Here is a 22,183-nt window from a genome sequence, read left to right as displayed (position 1 = left end):
TCAGCCCTGAAGAGCTGTCAGGATTCAGAGGAAGAAGCTGACACTGCCCAGACAGAATCCTGTGTTTGAATGGAATTTATGCACCATGTATGAGGTGTATGAATATGCAACAGGCTGTTGCTTTTTAAGGGTCAATCCTCTGTTAACGTGGGTCCTTTTTTGGGCTTATTTTGCCCAGAAAAGGTACCCGGACTGTCAATAACTCTTTGTTTTTATTGTTTCATATTGTCCTAATCAAAATTGTCCAAAATTTTTATTACTCTAATTATATTGCTATTTTTATAACCATTTTATAAATTTTAAAAACGAGTGATTGGCGTTTTTCACACAGGGCTGCACAGAGTCCTGCAAGAGGACTCACAGGTCACCACCCTTGGGAGCAGAACAATTTCTGCTGTGACCCAGACCAAAGGGGCTGCCTGAAACAGGGATCTCTTCAAGCCACGTCTCATAAGCTCTTGGAGATCTATTTCACACCCAAGATAGCTCAGCTACTTTAGAAGGCAGAAAATCAGCAGGATGGCTTCTGTGGTAGTGTTGGAAATAAAAAAGTTTTAATAAAAGGCAAAATAACAAACTCTTTACAGATAAAAACCGAAGCAAGTGCAAGAGGTTCTCGCTCCTGGTAAAACACCTCACAAAAGCCATTGGTTCCTTTGTTCTCTTCTTTTTCTAGTGAATTGCTCAGGTGGGACTTTTTGCCTTCTGTCTAATTAGCTATCCTTAAATTTGAGGTGAAGTCCCCCAGGTCCTGCGAGGTGAAGCCCCCAAGGTCCCATGAGGTGTCTTTTTACCCAATTAAGGAGAGAAACTTCTGGGCTTTTTTCCTTTTGAAGGAGACAAAGGATAATTTTGTCACTCCATCAACAGGGGACACATTCCTACAGCTGCCTGTCCCTGGCTGTCCCTGCTCTGCTCCCCACGGCTGGGGAATGCTTTTTTGGCAGGACACCTGCACTGGCAGTGCTGCTCATTAATTTTCCTGCAGGCACTAATTAGGGGCCTCAAGTCCTCCTCAGTTGTTGTGTGTTTCATGTGTCAGTTCCATTTCTTCCATCTGCTTGTTTTTGTTTCTCTCTTTCCTGTGCTGACTCATCTGCCCGAGCCAGGCAGCTCCTTGGCTGTGCCTCTGGCGAGCTCTGCAGCAGCACAGAATTTACAGAATTCACAAAATCCACAGAATTACAGAATCACCAGGTTGGAAAAGACCTTTAAGATCATCGAGTCCAACCCAGCCCCAACAGCTCAACTCAACCCTGGCACCCAGTGCCACATCCAGGCTTTGTTAAACACCTCCAGGGATGGGGACTCCACCACCTCCCCGGGCAGAACATTCCAGAACTTTATCACCTTTCTGTAAAAAACTTCTTCCTGATATCCAACTTAAATTTCCCTTGCTGCAGCTTGAGCCTGTGTGGCTCCTGCATCCCCTGTTTGTGGGTCCAAGGCTTGCCCCATTTTTGGGTTACCTGGTGCTTTTGGACAGAACTGCGATGCTTGGGAGTGAGGGCCATGGCCGCATTCCCCACACATCTACTGCTGCTTTTTTTATCCTGAATTATCTGCCAGTAACTTCAGCAGGTGCTTTGGAGCTGTTCCCATGCTGACAATCCCAAAACTTCCATTTACTACTTTTCTATCTACTCCTATTTATATATTTTTCATATATATAGACATATACAGTGCATATATATATCCTATATATGTGTATATACATGTATATATATATAATATATATACAGACATTATATATGATGTATATATATAATCTTTATATATATCTATATCTATCTATACATCTATATCTTTATATATATATATATAATATATGTATACACACACATAAAAGACTCCCAAACTTCTCCCAGCAGGCTTTGTTTTGGTTTGGGGGAGAGGGGACCCAACAATGCGTTCACCTGGTCTGTCCTGTGGCTCTCCTTTTCTCCTTCAGACTTTATTCTTTTGGTTTTTTGCCTTTTCTATTCTTCTTTTGATTTTGCTTCCTGTTTTGTCTTGTTTATTCCTCTGTAGAGAAGGAGAGTGAGGGAGAGGAGCTCCTTTGAAAAGTCTGGTTAAATGAGCTACTGTGAAAGCCCAAACACTCTTTATCAGACAAGAAAGCTGGTGGAGAAGCAAGTGCCTGAATATTAAGCTGCTTGCTGAATTGTGGCTGCAGAGAGCAGCCTTGGAGTCCTCTGGGGAGGGGCAGAGAAGGGGACAGGGACACTCATTTGCCCAGAATTCAATCCCACTCTGAAGCCACAAGCCCAAGCCTCCAAGAAAGGCTCCCAGCAGTTCATGTCTGGGTTGTATTCAAGGCTGACAGATGAATGCTTTGGGTTCAGCTCAGCTGTGGCAGCATTTGCATTTTGGCTTTCATTAGCACCTCATGATCTGCACATTTCTGTGTCCAAACCTCCTCTGGACATGTCTGCATCTCAGTCTGCTCCTGCTCACTCTGGCAGAATGCACATTGTTTTGGCTGATATAAATTTATTTTTGTAATTTTTTTTGGCTGTTCTAGAAGCAGCTGGGCACAAATTCCTTTCACTCCAATATCATTATTTTCATACCACAGGCCAGTTAAAGCTGTTTCTGTCATCAGAAATGACCCTTCCCTTCAGCACAGAAAATAAATTAATGAAACCAGAACAAGAAGTTTTCAAGGAAGATCCCATCCTTTTTGTGCACTGGAACTGGGGCTCCCACAGCTCCCTGAGCTGGGCCTTGGGAAGCTGAGCCTTGGGAAGCTGAGCCTGATGTGCTGTGCCAGTTCTGCAGTGGTGGTGACAGCCCTCAGGGAGGGGGTGCTGCCCTGCACAGCCCCTCAGGATGGATCCTGGAATTAAAATTTGCTTACAGGATGAGCTAGCAAGTTAAGATAGAGCCAGCACAAGTTTAAACTGATCAGTGACCCAGGAACTGCTTTTGTAGGGACTGGCACATTAAATTCAAACTGCTTCTGTAGGGACTGGCACATTAAATTCAAACTGCTTCTGTAGGGACTGGCACATTAAATTCAAACTGCTTCTGTAGGGACTGGCACATTGAATTCGGAAGCCTGAAAGCTGCTAGAGCACAGTGAAAGGGACTGCACTTGCTGTGGGATGGGGAAAGAAGGAAGCCCCAGTGGCTGTGGGACATGGGGATGGTGAGAACACCTGCAAACAGGTTCTGAGGAGTGGGCAGTGACTCCTGTGTGCCTCTACAATCCAAGATTTGGGATCTGGTTCTGTCCAACAAGGTTTGCAAAGGCTCTGAGGAGCCCAGAGAGTGCAAGAAAAGCATCAAGATGCTGAGGGCTGCTCTCCACACACTGCATTGCTCAGTTCTTTCTCCTCCCAGACTGCAGATGGGGTTTTCATGCTCTCTTTCATCCTGCTCACAGCACAAGTGTCCAGTCACTGCTGGAGCTTTTCTGGTGCTGGTAAATCAGCAGCTCCAAAATTCCCCAAAATGCCTTCACTGTGCAGCTGGGTGTGAGAGCAGACACAAAATATTGAGTCAAGAGCTAAAAGGACAGAGACAGCTCCTGGCAGCTCAGGCTGCTGAATCAGGCACAGACAACCTGCAAATGCTGCACAACATTGCAGGAGTCAGGACACAGGGAGAGGCTGTTCAAGGCAGGTGTTTCAGCTCCAAAATGAATGCATGCAGATAAATCCTCTGGGTTTTTCACTGAAGAGGGTGCACGAGTGTATTTCAAGAGCTGGAGAGAGACATCAGGATACAAAGGTAAGTTGAGCAGTAAGAGATTTTGAGAGGATGTGTGGTTTGAGTTAAAAATGAACACAGCCAAGCGCCAACAGATTTTCCAATCATGTTTATTTTTCCTGTAGCCCATAGACACAGTTGGATCTGGCAACAGAGCAGATTCTATTTCTCCATAAAGTGTCCATGTGACATGAAGCCCAGGCTAATACTGTCATCAAAGGCATTCAGAGGGGGCAGCAGCAGAAGCAATGGGAGATGCTGGGAGGAGGCCAGACAGCAAGGCACAAGGGCAGGGAGCACCTCCTCTCCCACTGCCACAGCAGAGACAGGGTGCAGATATGCATAAAGGCATTTTCCTCATCAATACCAGACAAACACAGCACCATGCAACACAACCTGCAGCTGGAAGTGGGTGGGGAGCAGGATATGGATTGTTATTGCAGCTCTTGGTGGGAGCCGTGTGTGCAGGGCAGGGGCAGAGCCCAGGGAGTGCCCAGGTGTCAGCAAAGCTCCCCAGGGGCATTTGCTTGCTGGAGGGAACCACGATTCTCAGGATGCATCCAGTGGGACACACCTCTCCCTTGGAGCCAGATCCACTTGGCTGCATTGCAGATGCAGTTTGAGTATCTGAAATGCTGTGGCAAGAGACATCTTCTGTTCTCTTTACAGGAGGTGGGCTGCTGTGGTGTCTCATCAGGTTGAGGTTCCTTCCCAGCCCTCCCTCTCAGCTCTGGCCCAGACCTGCACCTTCCATGGCACTTGCTGCCCAACAGCATCACCTCAAACATCATTTCCCTTCTGAAGGAAGATTGGAGGGAATGCCTTCTCCTGGTCACACTCTGCTGCTCCCAATCCCCCTCCTGCTCCGGCCCAGGTCCCACAGAGCCCCCAGCCCACGCTGTGTGTGCTGTACAGCTGCACAGGGGCAGGGCCTGGGCTGTGGGTACGGGAGGGTGGCACACACACATGGCATTGCTCCCTTGGAGTTTGTTTCACCCAGCCACGAACCTTCCAGCACCCGAATCCTCCTCTGCCAAGTGGTTCCTTCATCCCAAGCAATCTGCACAGCAGCAGAAAGTCTCCAAAGTGCAGGGCAACTCGTGCAGCCCTGCTTGCAGCTGGCACCTTTGCTCAGCCCTAGAGACTGAGAAAAAGGCTTTGGAAAGGCAGGCCAGCTCCTGCAGCCAGCACCACGCCCTTGCCTCAGCCACTTACTGTACAAATGGACAACACACACGCGTTATTTACAGCCCGTTCCTCACATGATGGAGCAGCTCTTGGCTCGGTCTTTCCTGATCTCTGTGTCACTCAGGAAGTCTGTCCTGCCAGGCATCTGTGACGCCCGCTTCAGTCCCCGTTTGGAGTTGCTGCGTTTCAGGTTCTTGTGCACCCTGTTGACCGAGGCCAGCGTGGTCAGGTGGAACACGTCCCTCACGCTGTTCTCTGACACCTTGGAGGAGCACTCTGCATAGGCCACTGCCCCAATCTGCCGAGCCAGCGCGCTGCCCTGCAGCCGGAGAGAGCAGCAGGGAGGGCAACGGGGTTAGGGCACCAAGGAGCACGTGTAAAACATGGGTGTTTTAGTGGCTTTTCACATTAAAATGTCCGTGAAAATGAATGTCGTAAGGAAAATCAATCCACAAAATGCGGGTTTTATGATTAGCTTTTCACATTAAAATGGTCATTCAAATGAATATCGTTAGGAAAATTAACCCACAAACATCAGAGGTTTGTGTCCAAAAAGGAGGCAGAGGAGTACTTTTACTTTATTTGAATAAAGGGAGAGGCCATGGGGCATTGCCTTGGGATCTCTCCAATTTTTGGAGGACTCAGCCTCCTTTTTATCCCAATTTCCCACATTTTCCTCTCTCTTTCCCCAATGGCGGAGGTACTTGAGAGGTACAGACTTCCCAATACACCTGATACCAAAGATTTCCCTCTAATGTCTAACCCTCCCTTTTAATTTTTAATTCTTATGGAATTTAGTGGTTTTCTTCCCCATTGTTTCTTTCATCTTTCAATGTCTAATTTCATTTATCAGCAAACCTGAAGTCACTGGGAGTCACTGGGAGCAGAAAGAGCTGCACTGAATGGGAGATGCAGAAGAACAACACTCCCCTGTAGCCAGTCCAGCTTGTCAAATCAGGCACTCCCACCTGCTTTGAGGAATGACTTTCTTGGCTACTAACTGGGTGGTTGCCCAGCAGAGCATCAGGAATAAGTCAGGGTCTTCCAGAGCTGGGGACAAAAGTGGTGGAAACAGGAGCAGCTCTGAGCCACGACCAAAGCAGCTGCAGACCAAGGCCTGGGTGCAGTGGGTGACAGGGCACAGATGTCCCTGCCCTGGGCACTGCCCAAACCCACTGCTCACTCTGGAGGCCACTGGCAGCAGCCTCTCAGCCCCCAGCTGTGGTTTCTTCCCCCCCTGCAGTTTTGCCCCAAGCAGGAGTCACTGAGAGCAGAAAGAGCTGCACTGAACTGGAGATGCAGAGGACAACGTTCCCCTTTAGCCAGCCCAACTTGTCAAAGCCACCTGCTTTAAGGAATGACTTTTTTGGCTACTAACTGGGTGGCTGCCCAGCAGAGCATCAGGAACTGGGTCTTCCAGAGCTGGGCACAAGAGTGGTGGAAACACGAGCAGCTCTGAGCCACGACCAAAGCAGCTGCCTGGGTGCAGTGGGTGACAGGGCACAGCTGTCCCCGCCCTGGGCACTGCCCAAACCCACCTGCTCGTGTGTCACAGGGATGAGGCGCTGCTTGGAGAGCTCCCTCAGGGTGTTGAGGTCTGTCCTCATGTCCAGCTTGCAGCCCACCAGCACGATCTTGGCGTTGGGGCAGAACTCCTGTGTCTCCCCTTGCCACTGTGGAGGAAAGAACAGGTTCTGGTGGGTGTGGTTTTTCCACACAACTGGTCAAACGCTGATTAGCACATCAGGGCTCTTTAATGACTGCCAAGGGCAAGGATGGGAATGGCCAGAGTACCTTTCATGCCTGCCTGTTCCAGATTATTGCTCAAATCTGGGACCCCGAGGGTCAACAGGGCCAGTGGAGAGCTCTTTGCACACTCACACACTATTCATTAATGGGAGCCACCTGTTAAAGACATTATGATGTTCAGAGCATAGCTATAGCCAGGGAAATTAAGAATTGAAGCAATGGAAAGAGAAGGCTAGGGCAAACATCCATGTCCTTCATATAAATGATTCTTTTCAGAGCTCCCAGAGTGAATGGCTGATGTCAGCTGTGTCTGCAGCAGTAAATAAATCCATCACCTGTGACCTCCCCCTGGGGGAGACCTGCACAGCTCCATCAGCATGTCAATGCCCCAGTTACTTATCTAGTGGTGCTGAAGTAGAAAGCAGATAATAAATAGAGATTACCCCCAGCTAAAGTGTCACTTGGAATTAGCAATTTCCTCCTACAATAACTCAGGGTTAAGGTACACCCTGGGCAATTAGAAGCAGAAAGAGAAAACCAAGCCACCAAGCCCAGTGTCCAACCCTCATGGAGAAGGGAGGGCTAAAAACCACCCAAATGTCATTCAACCAGTATCAGACCAAAGCAACTGCAAAATATGAAAAATCTCATTTCCTATCAGGAGATTGTCTTAGTTACCTCCAGGTATCTGCTTGCCCCAGGACTCAGGCACCCCCAGCCCCTGGGCAGGGTGCTGGAGGTCATGGTGCTGCAGCCACAGACCTACACAACCTCACAATGAACAGACAGACCCACTTCTTTTAGAGCTTTCACTCTAATTTATGTGAAGGATTTGAGCTACAAGGTCTGTTCACACCTGGCAGAGGTCTCTGCAGTGACACAGGGCTCCCTGTTCCATGGAGAGAACTGTGACCTCTTCCTGCATGACTGACACCTCTGGGAGCCCAAACCCTGCTGTGCTGTCAAGACTTGTCAGAACCAAAGCACCACTCCATGAAATCTTGTTCTGCATGAAAGGCAGAGCTGCTTGCTTGCACTCCCTCAGATGCCTCTGCCCCTTCAACTGTACACGCTGTACAGCAGCCCAGGCATCAGAGGGGAAGCATTAATAAAGATTTCCTCTGCTGGATTTTTGCCTGAGGCTTGAACAGGAAATGTTATTTTCCTTATTTGCCTGATATCACAAGCTAAAACCCATTTCAGCTTCATGGTGTCTTAGGAATTTTCCTCACTGCCATAAGGCTGTGAGCCTGCACCAAAGGAAACAAGGCATCTACTCGGAGGCACTTATGAAATCCCCTGGGATTTAGGGTTTATTTTAAGTTACCATATCAAAAAAACATTGCCTAGCAGCACTCAAAACATCTGTGAGGCTGTACAGGGAAAGCCATGCACTGAGCAGGGTGGACTCACATGAAGAGTGTGCAGAGAGACAAATAACTCCCAGCCCCACCTAATTATTGAGGGGTTTGTATTTCATTAAGGTACAAGTGATTCACTTGCATTATTATTCTGCTGACTCCCCAGCTGAGCAGTGAAATTCTTTGAGTCCACATGAAACACCCTCCCTCCACCCAGCCTGCTTGGTACCCAGGACCTGCTCTGGAAGCCAACACTGAGCCATTGACCAATTTATCTGAAGGGTCTTTGTCCCCTCAGCAGGACACTCCTGAGACAAAGATCCACTTCTCAGCCCTCCCAGCAGCTGAGTAAGAGGCACTTGCTTCAGCACAACGTTTGGCAAAATGTGGAGAGGCCAAGAGGCCAGGCAGCACAATGGGACATGGCCAGGCCGTGGCCATCCCAGCCCTGGGGCTCTCTGAGCAGAACAGCCATGGGAGCTGCTGCTCTGTGGTGCTTTTCATGCCTTGGTGTCTCAGAGAGTGTCACAAACGAGACGCCAGCCCCTCAGGACAGGATGCAGCTGCCAGATGCTGTCCTGCACAGCAGAACCACGGCTCCCTGAATGCATGGGAGGAAGCAGGGCACAGCCAGCACCAAGGGATGCAGTCAGGAAACCACTTACCCTCCTTCCTCTGAGCAGCATTTGGGGCTGCTGCACTCCACTCCACTTCAGAGGAAAGCCTTGTGTGGGACCCTCTCCCAGAAGTGACCCACGGGTGACCAGCCAGGGGTGCTCCACAGCAGATCCCCAGCCCTGTGAGGCTCTCTGGGACCTGCCAGCTGGAATATCAGCTCTGCTGAAAGGAGCAGGTAGGAAACTCTCAGCTGCTCCCAGTGCCAGAGCAGGCTTAGGGCCCTGCCTGCTCTCCAGGCCAGTGGCATTGTGCCATCTCATCTCAATAATTCACTTCAAATTCAGCACCACAGCTCATCATTTCTGTTGACGAGCTCTAGAGAACTGATTGCTGTCTCTTTCACCATGCAGATGCTGAACTGAGGGGAGAGCCAAAAAGCTGAGCACTCTGCTTGCTTGGAAACAGGCACCAGAGGCTCCTTCCCAGCTGCTGCAGGCCATCCACAGCCACTGCTGGTTCTGCTGACAGAGATCTTCCAAGGTCTTGATGGAAAACAGAACAAATACCAGCGTTTCCCTCTGCCCCCACATTTGTAGCTGTGAACACAGACCCCACACACATGCTGCAAGCTGCCACCACCCCCTAGGTTCCTCCCAAATGGAAATATCTTGCATTCTGCACGGACCAAGCAGAGCACCTGATCTTCCTCCTCTGAGCACAGGAACTCCAGGCAAGGCCATGGGGCCAGACATTTTCATAAATCTATTTAAAGAAGAAATCTCTGGCAAGGTTCTACCATTTGAGGCCAAACCCTTGCGAAATAGATAGCACAATTTTAATTTTACAGCCTAGGCTTACAGTTTAGAAGTCCACTTGCATAACAGAAATTGGGTTTTTTTGCAGGATCAGATCCCAGCTGTGAAACACAAATCCTAAAAAGATGTTGTCAAGTGTTTAATTTTAAAGTCTACAATTTCTTTCACAGTATTATTTATACATTTTTCTATTTCTTATGGCCAAAACCTACTAAGAAATTATATTATTATTGTCACGGACATATTTTATGAAAAATCCTTTTGTTAGGATTCTTTCTCCTGAGAAGCTGAGAGGCCTCAGAAACAAAATGTAATTATCTGCTGCTGTGGAATGCAACAGGTGGATCTGTGATTAGTCTCATGTGGTTGTTTTTAATTAATGGCCAATCACAGTCCAGCTGTCTCAGACTCTGGTCAGTCACAAGATTTTATTATCATTCCATTCCTTTCCTTTCAAGCCTTCTGATGAAATCCTTTCTTCTATTATTTTAGTATAGTTTTAGTATATCATTTTCTTTTAATATAATATATATCAAAATAATAAATCAGCCTTCTGAAACATGGAGTCAAGATTCTCATCTCTTCCCTCGTCCTGGGACCCCTGCGAACACCACCACATATTATTGTTATTATTGTTGTCTGAAAACGCAGTTTTTAGAAGAACAACATTACTGTTAACTTTTAAAAACCCAGTATTTCAAAGGACAGGATTAGACCTTTTCACATCTTTATGACTACAGGGGTGTCAGAACTCGGTGCATCCCTCTGGGTGTCCAGAGTTGCCAGGACCCTGCCGGGGGGCTCAGAGACCCTGGCACACAGCCCAGAGCACCTGATTTTGACCCCTGGAGCGGGTTACCAACTTTGTACGAGGACCTGAAAGTCACAGAGGTTTGCATAGTATAATAATAAAATTATCACATGGTGAAAATGTAGATTTTAGGATTTTTGGTATGGAGGTTAGGGGGACAAGATGGAGAAACTTGGGCGTGTCCAGCCTTTCTTCTTCTTCTTCTTGTTCTCCATTTTCTGCAGTGATGTTGGCACTTTGGGACTGGTTTAGAGTAGAAGTGCACTGTCTGGCATGGGTGATAGGTATTGGGAATTAAGTGTAGATATGTTGTACATGGTTTGTGGTGCAGAGGGACAACACCACCTCGGGGGTGGTCAGAGTGCCTGTGGCTGCCCTGCTGAGCAGATCTCAGCTGGGCAGAAAGAAAATTTTATAGATAAGAATTGATAAACAAGCTCAAGACTGAAAACTGAAGAATCCAGACTCGTTCTTCAGCCGAAGCAGAGACACCCTGCACATCCTGGGGCAGCAATTAACAACAGCAACCGAGACAGGGACCAGAGCTCTGACCCTGAGGAGAGCCTCAGGGCCCAGGGACACCATGGTGGGGCAGAGCACCCCTCTGGCTGCTGGCACTCACCTTTTTGAGCACACTGTCCAGGGTCTCAGGGCGGCTGATGTCAAAGCAGATGAGCACGGCGTCCGAGTCGGGGTAGGCCAAGGGCCGCACGTTGTCGTAGTAGGCCGAGCCTGCGGAGAGGAGCGCCGTCAGTGTTAAAATAAAGTTCTGGTTTGAAAGAGACCACATGCCATAAGGTTCACCAGAGTTGGATTGGCAGAGGATGTTAGTTCCTTTGTTTAGGCATGGAAGTCAGATGTTTTGTCCTTGCTTCCTTATATTTACCCATTGACAGAGTGAAAGGGCAAGTTTGGCATCCCTCTCCCTGCCCAGTGAGTTTGGCAAGTGCTGCTGATGCAGGAGGGCTCAGCCTGGCTCACCACTCACACCTGGATTCCATCACTTGGCCTGCCAGGGCTGCACCCCTCACAGCAGAAAGGTGGGGCTGAGAGAAGACAGCGAATGCTGCTGCTGGTTTGTATCCTCCCTTGCTATCTTTATACAGGAGAGCTTGCTCACAAAGGTTGTGAGAATTTGTGGCAGGTAAAAATGAATTGCCTTCTTTCTGGATTTGTGCTGGAAAAAGTCACACAGATTCTTTTTGGTGTACAAAAGAAGTGACAGGATTTGGTGAATGAGCTATAAATGGAAGGGGATGATTCTGCATTCCACAGGAACTCTGTGAGCAGGCAAAGAGCCCAGCCTGAATCATGCACAGCTTCTACCACACACATGTGCACACACACACACACACCCCTTCAATGCAAATTTCAGGCAGTAAGGTCACTGTGCCACAGCATTTTTATTTGCCCTGCACTCTGCTGGTGAGCGCAGACACCTCAGCAAACACTCATGGAGCAATCAGCCCCACTGCTACTTAAAAACACTGCTTTGGTTTTATATTGCAAAAACAAATAACTTAAACTTCCTGGAGGGATGAGAAGCAGATTTTATTTGTGGGAAGAGGAAACAGAGACAGCAGAGTCCTTGTTGAATCTGCCTCCTCCAAAAGCAGCATTGCCATCCTAGGCTGAGGAAGCCAGACCTGCTTCCTGCTGCAGCTCCTTGGGATGTCAGGACCTGGCACTTTCCCACCCCGGGAGAAAGGTGCAGCCCTGGTGTCAGGTGGCTCCTCAGTGAAATTCAGCACCTGATGAATTATGGATGCTGGTGGCTTATGTTTCTGGAAGGATGGAAATCTGCCTGGGCTGGGCACCAGAGGAGAATGGGCCGATTCTCTGCAGGTCCTGTGTGCGCAGGGGCTCAGTCCCCCAGCACAGCTGGAGCTCTGCAAACACCTGGGGAGCAGAGCCTGATGCTCCTCTCTCTGCCCAGAGCCCACCTGGGGCAGGCTGAGGGCTTTGTGGGGCCTTCCCAAACCCTGCCCAGTGCCAGGGACTGCCCATCCTGCTCAGACCATGGCACCAACAACAGCAGAGCTCCAGGGCTGTGACCAGCCAGCCCCTGCCACTCCACACAGCCAGGGCAAGGTGCTCTGGATTTGATGTGCAATTGGATTTCCAAAAAATTGGCTCCAGATGTCTCCAGCTCTGACAGCCAGCCCAGAGGAGCAAAGGCACCTGCAGCCCCTGCTCCTCCTGAGGAGAGATGGGGTTCTGTCCCTGCAAAGTCGTTGGGAAGGGAAGGGGTTGGGAAAAGCACAGAAGAGACACACCCTGATCTCTGCAGAGCCCAGCCCTCTTCCTGGAGGGAAAATCAAGCTCCCTAATGGAAAGGAGCCAGTCCCTGTGGCATCTTGGGCAGCTCTGGGGACAGGGATGCCAGGCAGGCAGGCAGGGTGAGCCAGGGTGCAGAGGTTTCTGAGCTCACCTCAGGCTCACACTGCTGCAGCTCACACCTGGCAGGGTCACACCTGGCAGGGTCACAGCACCCCCCATGGCACAGCCACATGACCCAGCCCAGGGCTGCTTTCACAGGCAGCACCAAGCACAGCAGTGCTGAGCTCCCCTTTGAACAGGCTCTTCTGTTTGCCATGAGCTGAGAGCAGAAGACAGGAGAGCCAGGGCTGATCTGCATGCCTGAATGAGCCCAGCCCTTTATCTGAGCCCTGCCCTCTCCCCCATGCACACAGAGCTCTCTGCCTCCAGACAGGGGCCCTGGTGCTGGAGGAAACGTTCCCACGCACATCCTCTCCCTGCAGCTTCTCAGTTTTACATAAACACTTGAGATAAATCTACCCCCTCCCAGCCAAGGAATGCTCCTTTTGTAGGGGCAGCTTTGGCTCATTCAGCACAGACATTGCCACAGCAAACTGTATCATAGCAACCTGCTGCTCCTCAGCAGCCAGCCAGCTCCTCAGGGCTGCTGCAGCCCCCCACCACCCCCCAGGACCCCCATGGGCTCACCCCAGTGCCAGGAGTCCTGCCAGGAATCCTGCTCTCATCACCTGGGACCACAGGAGAGACTCCCGTGCTCAGGGAAGAGAAGCAGCAGGTAAAGAACCTGATTTTTTTTTTCAGGAGATCAGAATTTGCTTCACATTCATTACCTCCAAAGAGCAGGAGTCACCCCTGGCACCTCAGCTGGCATTTAGCTCCCAGGCAGCAGCAGCAGCAGCTCCTGCCCACCTCAGTGCTGCCCTGTGGGGCAGAGGAGCTGCATTGCTCCCAGCCAAGGTAATCCCCAGTTTGCTCTGGACACATCTCTACTGAACCAGGAAATTCTGCTTTGCATCTATTACTTTTTCATTGCATTTGACAATTAAAAAAAATAAAACCAAACTAATAAACCCCCCCTCCCCAAAAAAAAAAACCCACCTAAACAACCCAAAAAAAACCCAGAGCCTTCAACTCTAGCTCTCCAGTTTTATGGATTATGAGCACTTGACACCTTACAGATCCTCCAGCAAGACACTCCAGAGATCAGAGTCTGGCAATTCCACACACACAAGAGCCCAAGGCTGGTGTGTCTGCAGATTCAGCCTTCCTTCACTGCATGAGTCATTCTCCCACTTGGCATCCAGGTCTGCAAGAAACAGGACCTAAGTGCATCTGTTCATGATTAAAGAGAAAACTGGAGCAAGCCTACAACTAGCTTAAAAATAAAATTCACATTGTTGTCTACACAACAAGCATGAGTGGCTCCTCTTTGCCCTTGCCTGGTAGATCCTGGAGTGCCTGGCACTGCAGCTCAGAGATGCCACTCTTGGGCAGGGGACTCAAATGTGCTGTTTCACCTCTACCATCGTGGTGCTAATCTCCATTTGTTCCTCATTAGCTGCTCTAGAGACGATGAGCCTCTCACACAGGCACCCTCCATCCAACAATAGGGAAAGCCAGAGTGCTTGCAGAGCCATGATCTGCTCTGCAAGGGGCTCCCACAGCCCAGCTCTGGCTAAAACAGAGATGAGCACTGCCAAGACCTCAATTTCTCAGCAGCACACTTGGGGGGCTCACTGGAAGCTCTCCCCAAAGAGGCAGCAGTGCTGCATGAGGCACACGCTGCTTTCTGCAGGCACTGCCAAGAGCAGCCTTCATGGAATGAAACACAAATCCATCCCAGCTTTCTACAGGGCTACTACACTGACAAAACAAAGAGTTTTGGGTCATCTCCCCACACAGAGGTGCCAGATGAGCAGCAGCCTTTAGAGATGACAGAGGATGTGCACTCTGCCAGACAGATCCCACCCAAGCTCTGGGTAAGAGCCCAAAGCTGCCAAAGCAGGAGCAAGTCAAGAGCCCCAGGACTTACAGAACCTTCTGTCCTGGCTGAACTTTGACATTTGTCCTGCTTGTGCAACATCACTGCAAACCCCTGAAGTGTAGGAAAGGAGGAAACTGCTCTGTGACATAGAATAAACACTCTTCTGGGAAGCGCACAACTGAAAAAAAACCCCAGCTCATCAGCTTGGACAATTCACTTCTGCTCCTAATTCTTACAATGCAGGTACCTAAATGAGTGAATTACTAAAGAGCCCAGCTGGCACACCTTCAGGATGAAGGCAATGGTATTTGCATAGGCTGAGGTGGCATTTCTGGGCCCTTCTCCAGATCTTAGTACTGGAAGCCTGCCCCTCAGGAGGAGGCTGTTCTGCTGGATTTACCAGTGGAGGAATCCCCAGCTCAGGCAGGCACTGAGCTCCTCTGCCTCATCCCAGTCCTGTGTCCTGCCTCACCTGTGCTCAGAGAAGCTTGCTCAGCTGCAAAGCTCCCTCCAGCAACTGTGAGGAGCGCCTGAAAGCTCCTGGGGGAGCATCACTGTGGTGGTGTTGGAGGGAAGAGATGAGAATCCTGACTCCATGTTTCAGAAGGCTGATTTATTATTTGATTTTATTATTATTATTATATTATATATTTTTATTATTTATTATTTTATTTTTAAGGCTGATATATATTATTTTAAAAGAAAATTATATAGTAAAACTACACTGAAGGAAGAGAAAGGAGACATCAGAAGGCTAGAAAAGAGTGATAATAAAATCTTGTGACTGCTCACAGCCTCAACACAGCTGGACCTGTGATTGGTCATCAAGTAAAAACAATTCATGAGACCAAGCAGAGTTTACCTGTTTCTAAACTATCTACAGACCACATTCTAAGCCATCAGATAGCTATTGTTTATATTTTCTCCTGAGGCTTCTCAGGAGAAAAATCCTAGTGAAAGGATTTTCATAAAATGTGTCAGTGACACATCAGAGGGTGTCTGGCACGGCAGGAGTGGCAGGACTGTCCTCCCAGCCTTTCCATGCCTGCAGCAGCTGAGCAGGGAGACAAATGGGGGTCACAGGTCCCTTCCTGGCGCTCCTGCCATGTCACAAGGGCAGCTGGCATTGCCACAACCTGCCTGGCATCCTTTCTGCAGGGTACAACAGGGACCCCGAGGGGCAACAGCTTCCTGCAGCACAGGCAGCACACACAGGGACCAGGGCTGAGGGCTGGGTGGACACAATTCTCATGCTGCACATTTCAGGGTTACTCAGGTATTAGATCCCTCCCCAAGCATGTGGCTGCCAGATAAGGTTTTTTCCCACAGGGAAGGCTGGGCCTGCACACTTGCAAAGTTTAATGGAGTGGAGATTTTTATCTTCAGAATCTGGGGCAAGAGGAGCAGGGAGAGCAGAGCACGGCAGAGAGCAGAGCAGAGCATGGCAGAGAGCAGAGCATGGCATGGCAGAGAGCAGAGCAGGGCACGGCAGAGAGCAGAGCAGGGCATGGCAGAGAGCAGAGCAGGGCACGGCAGAGAGCAGAGCAGGGCACGGCAGAGAGCAGAGCAGGGCATGGCAGAGAGCAGAGCAGGGCATGGCAGAGAGCATGGCATGGCAGAGAGCAGAGCAGGGCACGGCAGAGAGCAGAGCAGGGCATGGCAGAGAGCAGAGCAGGGCACGGCAGAGAGCAGAGCAGGGCACGGCAGAGAGCAGAGCAGAGAGCAGAGCAGGGCATGGCAGAGAGCAGGGCATGGCATGGCAGAGAGCAGAGCAGGGCATGGCAGAGAGCAGGGCAGGGCATGGCAGAGAGCAGAGCAGGGCACGGCAGAGAGCAGAGCACCTCTGGGCTGTGGGAAAGGGCTCTGCACCTGAGCTGGGAACAAACCCACCCCACAGAACATCCCTCCCTGTCCACCAGGTCACAGCAGCCAGCAGGGCCAGCCAGTTGTCACTAAATAAAGGCAATGTTCCTCAGCACCCCCAGAACTCCCAGGACATCTCATGGCCCCACAGAGGTTTGAGCCTCTCAGATGTGGAGGGGACAAAGGATGGGTGATGCCACAGGCACCATGAGAGCAGAACCAGTCTCCATCCCTGAGCCACAGAGCATTGCAGCATGGCCCACACTGTGCCCAGCCCAGAGAGCTGATCCTCCTGGCACTGCCCTGCCCTGTCATGCCCTGTCATGTCTTCTCAAGGTCCATCCTCCACCCACTTCAGTATCAGCATTTCTGCTGCAACCCTTTAAAGTTCTGTCTGACTGGTTGCTGACCTGCATGGGAATGTGACCCAGCTGTATTTTTAGGATTAACTACATATTTGTGCTGAGGCACAACACAAGCATGCTGCTTTTAGGTTCTCAGTCTGAACAGGAAGCATGGGAGGAGCTCTTTTGGTATGGAAAGGGCAGCTCCACATTTTCTGTCTGCCTCAGAGTGAAGTCTTTCTGAGACTGAACTTGTTCTTACACTTGGGAAGAGGCAGCCATGGCAATCCTGGAGCTGCACACTGGGAATCCAGGCACGGACAGCCCCAGCATCCATGGAGATGCCATTGCTAAACTCAGCCCCTTTCAGCTCTCTAATCTCATCAACATTCCTCAGTAGTTCCCTTAGAAGAAGGATCTGTTATCACAGCCTGTGGGTTCCCACACAGGCCATTCCAAGGCAGACTGTTTGCTGAGCACAGGCAAAGAGGAAGGCGGAGGGGGATTTGCAATTCACAGTGTTATTCTTGTCTTGAAAGCACATCTGCTGAAGAGACAGTGGCTGTGGAGCGCTGGCAGGCACACAGCTCTGCTCTGAGCTGAGCAGGGCACTGCTGAACCTGCGAGCACTGACCTTTGCAACGCTGCAGGCTGCAGCAGGCACTGCCACCCTCATGGTCCACAAAGGACAGTCCCCTCCAGCAGCTTCCCAAGGCAGCAGTGACCTTGTGCAAGGCACAACGCCAGGCTGGCTCTCCCACTGAGCACTGGCAAAGATGTCCCTACCAGAAGCAGGCAGCTCTGCTCTGCAGCTGAGTCTGCATCAGCTAAAGATGCACCAAGATGCGCTCAATGGCCTCAGATCACTCCCTGCTCTGCCTGCCTGCACTGTGAGGCCACAGGCACAGGAGGCAGAGCCTCCCAGCATGGGGGGGGTGAGCCAAAAGCAAAGATCTCAGCACAGTGTAGGTTCCTCACCATTATTATTGAAAACAGAACAAAAAAATCCACCTAGATACAGGGTAAAAGCTCAGAGCTGCCAGCAGCAGTGCTGCCAACCCGGGCAGCAGCACGGCTTGAGCTCCTCTCTGCCTTTGCTTGCACCCAGTGCCAGGGAAGCTCTGCAGAACAGGGCACTGGGCCAGGCTGTTGGGCACTGGTCATTCCCACCATGACCTGGCATTGCCACTGGTGCACTGGCAAGGCCAGGTCATGGTGGGAAACACTCCAAGCACAGGTCCCTGGGCAGCAGGGCAGCCCTGGTCACTGAAGGCTCTCCCTGCTCTCCCTACCTGCTGAGTACCTCAATGGTTCCACTTCCAGACCCAGGGACACTCCCTGATCCCACGGGGAAAGTGTTCCCTTGCTGAGGAGAAGCTCCCTGCCCCTGCACGCCCTGGGGGTAACAATGCTTCCTCCCAGACCTGACGCACTCAAACGAAACTCGAAACTCGCCCACTCCTTGCGGAGCATCGCTAATGATCACCAGCCCAGCACCCTCCTCCACCTGCCCCAGGAACAAAGCTCTTCCTGACAGGTCCGGGGCACCCAGCCCTTTGGGAACAGCACTCCCAAGCCAGCAGACATCCCACTGAACAGGAGTTTCCCCCACCACCAGATCCCAGCCCTGTGCAGAGGAGTTGTTTCTGTGCTGAGCGTGTTCAGCCAACAAAAGAATTTGCCAGAACGGGAACAAGAAGAGCAGCAAAGCACCGTGCCCTCCATAAGGCTCAGGAGCAGAGGTGCCAGGGCATGGCCACTCCCTGGAGCTGCAGCCATTCCTGCCCCATGCAGGCTCTGCCATTCCTGCCCCATGCAGGCTCTGCCATTCCCTGGAGCCGCAGCCATTCCTGCCCCATCCAGGCTCTGCCATTCCCTGGAGCTGCAGCCATTCCTGCCCCATCCAGGCTCTGCCATTCCTTCCCTCACAGCCAAGGATGCCAAACTGTTTTTCAGTGGAGGCTTTAGCAAACAGCACGTAGCACTTGGGGACAGCAGGCATGGGACATTCCTGACCTGCTGTGACACGGCACCTGAAGCAGTTTTGCTCCCATGGTGTGTCCTGAGCTGGGACACAAACTGAAACAAACGTGAAACTCAACCAGCAGCAGCAGATGTTGGGCAAGGGGATTTTCTCCCTGGTGCATTCCCAGATCTAAGTCCCATTTGAGTCCCAGCAGAGCACCACAGGTTTCACTCTTCTGAAGGATTCTCAGTGCTGGAACCTCTCCAGAGTCACCCTCCAGCCCCAGAAAACAACAGACAAAGAGTTAAAAGCCATCTAAAGAAAATCAGAGCTTCCAATACAATTTGGGAGCCATTCAGCTCTCCATCACTCCCATCCATGCTGTGTCAATACTCCTCTAATGGGAGCTCCTGCCTGCCAGCTGCCAATGTCACAGCCTGTGTTTGCCACTTAGGAGGGGTCAGTTCAGCTCAAAGGGCTGCATTTTCCAACAGGAGGACAGGACACAGGGAGCAGGCAGCAGCCTGGGCTCTACAGGGCTTACCAGGGGATGGCTGAGTGGCCAGGCAGACTGCAGCCACCCTCAGCCATCACAAAGGGAGTTTTCCAGGCCAGACTGCACTTTCCCCATCACCCACTGCTGAGAGATGCTCAGCTCACCTTGTGCAGCTTCCAGAGTCTCCAGCTGCTTCCTCAACTAAATATGGGGCGAGGGAAATTAAGTAAAAAGTAAAAAAACCAATATCCACCTCCTCTCTCCAGGTGTCAGCTGATTTCTCAGGGAGTTTCAGTTCCAATCACTTATCTAAGAGAAGGAGAGCATTTAAAATAGAAAGTGTTCCCCTCCTCATGTCAGGATCACCCTTTTTCACTCTTGCTGGAATGGAATTTATCATGAATAATATGAAAAGCAGCTTAAAAGAAAGAATAGGCAGCCCAGAGAGAAGGGAAAGTGCCCACCAATGCCTGTAATTCTCCATGGGGTGGGCAATGAGCTGCTCCTGATCCCTCAGCTCAGCTCCACTCTTGTGCAAAACTTCTTTTGCCAAAGCTCCCATTTATAAGGGCCTCTGAAGGCTAGTGGAAACTCAACAGCAGTTTGCAGTCTACAGCTAAAAATTTCAGTTTGATTACCAGGGAAAACTGCTGTCTAGTGCTTTGCAGGATTGTTTATTAAGAACTAGCTCCTGTGTATTTCAAATCAAAGGGAATCTATCTGGGAAACTACCTGATGAACTCTATCTACAGCAAAGCTGTTAAAAAGGTCTGACATTTTTCAGAGGAGAAAAGAGAAAGAATCAAAGTCCATTTGTTTTTGGCTGCAGAGACAAATATTGGAAAAACATCTTTTGTCACAAGGGGAAAAATGAACGTGTGACAGCATCAGATGCAGGTGCCAGATACATCCTTTAAGGACTTTTTATCATGTCCTTTTCTTTAAACATTTGTAAGACCAAAGCACATCATTCTGGAGGATTCCTAAAAAGCAAACAACACTTCAAACGTGCTTCTACACCCTGCAAAGATGAAGTTTTTTTATATCAAACACAGATACTCAAGAGCAAAGCCATTCAGTGCCTAGTAAAGATAACCCACCACATCCCCCTCCAAGGCTGCAGAAGTCCAAGTTTTGAACTCCCCCAGCCACGGGGGTGAACGAGCTGGGGGTGAACACTCATGTGCACCCCAGTGACCCCCCCGAGTCCTGGAGCACCTGAGCAGCTCCAAGGAGCCCTCTGCAGCCCAGGACCAGCCAGGATGGTTCCACTGTGGCCACACCTGAGAGTCTCCAAACCAGCTCAGCAGCAGCCACCCTGCAAGGGCTTCCACGTAACCACCACTCTGTGCTTCAAGCACAGCTCCTGGTCAAACACCAGGAGCCAGCACTTCATCCCCAGGAGCCAGCGTCCTCGTGGCTCACATCACAGCACACAGCTTGCCAGCAAAGCTGAATCGAATTCCCTTTTTGTCTCAGGGAATAAAAATCAGCAAAGCAAGGTGTCCTGGGTCAGGACAGGAAGCTCCAGAAGAAGATTCAAATATATTTGACATGTTTGGGCTAGTCCAAGACTCAGTAAAGCCACTACTCTAGGTAGAGCTATGCTAATCCTATAGCTGTCATTTAATGAGTGCAAAATTACAGCAAGGAATCTGAATGAGCAACAGGAAAAGAAAGTCCTGGGTCATGTTTTCATTTACTACTGCTCTTGGACACTGAGAGCACTTCATTTATCACCAGGATTCCAAAAATTAAGAGACCATGGGGAAAGAGCACCAGCAAGCACACGATGTATATTCATCAGCAGAGCACAGCATTCAGCTGCACTGCTCGTACAAAAGGATCCAAAGATAAATTAGAAAGCGCATGAGAACTTTGCGGGATGCCACTATTTCTACCAGCTCTGCATCACGCACTCCTCCTGCAACTCGTGCCTCCCCTGGGGCACGAGCAGGCGCAAAGTTTGGGACGGGTCTCGGTGGGCTGGGACAGCCGTGCCCGGCGCTTTGAGCAGAACCACAGCCGAGAACACAAAGAGGCAAAACCAAACCAAGCCAAAAAGACGCCAGAGAGCCCCCGAGGCTCTGTGGCAGCACCAGGGCATCCCTCCCGAGCTGCGGGCTCGCTCCTCCAGCAGCGCTCTCCATCCTCCCCGCTCTCTCCGGCCCCAGGGCTGCAGCCGCAGCCGCTTCTCCCGCTGCAGGGACAAGGGAGCGCCCGCCCGCCCGGCGCTACCGGCGCTGCCCGGTGCCCCCGGGAGGCTCGCAGGGCTCGGAGCCGCTGCCCCAGCCCCGGCCCGGCCCGGCGGCTCCGGGAACGGGGAGCCCATCGGTGACAAGGACCAGCACCACCAGCCCCGCGCATCCCCCGGCCCACCTGAGGTGTCCCACATGTTGAGCTCGGTGCGCTGCTTGTCGATCTCGAAGCTGGCCGTGTAGTTCTCGAAGACGGTGGGCACGTAGCTCTGGGGGGGATGAGGAGAGAGCACAGGTGAGCCCAGGGGAGCTGAGGGGAGCCCGGCCCGCCCTCCCGCAGCCCTCCCGCACCTCGGGGTAGCAATCCTTGGCGAAGACGTGCAGCAGCGCGGTCTTGCCGCACTGCGTGTCCCCCACCACCACGATCTTGCAGCGCGCCAGGTGCCCCTCCATGGTGCGGGGCCACCGCGCCCGCTCCGCCGCCGCTTTACCGGGCCGGGCCCGGCCTGGCCGCGCCCCCGGCCCCGACGGCACCAACCAGGCGCGGAGCGGAGCCGGCGCTGGGCAGGGCCGAGCCGCCACGGCCGCGGCCCCGGGAGCCGCCCCCCGCCGGCCCCGCCGCCCCTCGGGGCGTCCCCTCGGTGCTGCTGCCGCTTGTGGCCAGCCCCGGGACACGGCGGGTGCAGGATCCGGGGTGCCCGGGATGGGCTCGCACCCCTGGGATGGACCCACAGCCCCAGGATGGGCTCGCACCCCCGGGATGGACCCGCACCCCCGGGATGGGCTCGCACCCCTG

The 22,183-nt window shown here is 51.3% G+C and overlaps 1 protein-coding gene across 1 annotated transcript; it reads right to left on the bottom strand.

Annotated features, from left to right (window-relative positions):
- Window positions 1-3,806: 3,806 nt before the first annotated feature.
- RND2 (Rho family GTPase 2) lies at window positions 3,807-21,916 on the bottom strand. Its single transcript, XM_066567049.1, has 5 exons — window positions 21,739-21,916; window positions 21,569-21,656; window positions 10,879-10,988; window positions 6,441-6,575; window positions 3,807-5,221 (listed from the first exon to the last, which is right to left on the bottom strand). Exons 1-5 carry the CDS (start codon window positions 21,838-21,840, stop codon window positions 4,973-4,975), a joined length of 684 nt encoding a protein of 227 aa, XP_066423146.1. The 5' UTR covers window positions 21,841-21,916; the 3' UTR covers window positions 3,807-4,972.
- Window positions 21,917-22,183: the final 267 nt, after the last annotated feature.

The sequence above is a fragment of the Molothrus aeneus genome, chromosome 28, assembly GCF_037042795.1.
Source record: "Molothrus aeneus isolate 106 chromosome 28, BPBGC_Maene_1.0, whole genome shotgun sequence".
NCBI classification, from domain to species: domain Eukaryota; kingdom Metazoa; phylum Chordata; class Aves; order Passeriformes; family Icteridae; genus Molothrus; species Molothrus aeneus.
This window is presented reverse-complemented; position numbering and strand designations above follow the sequence as displayed.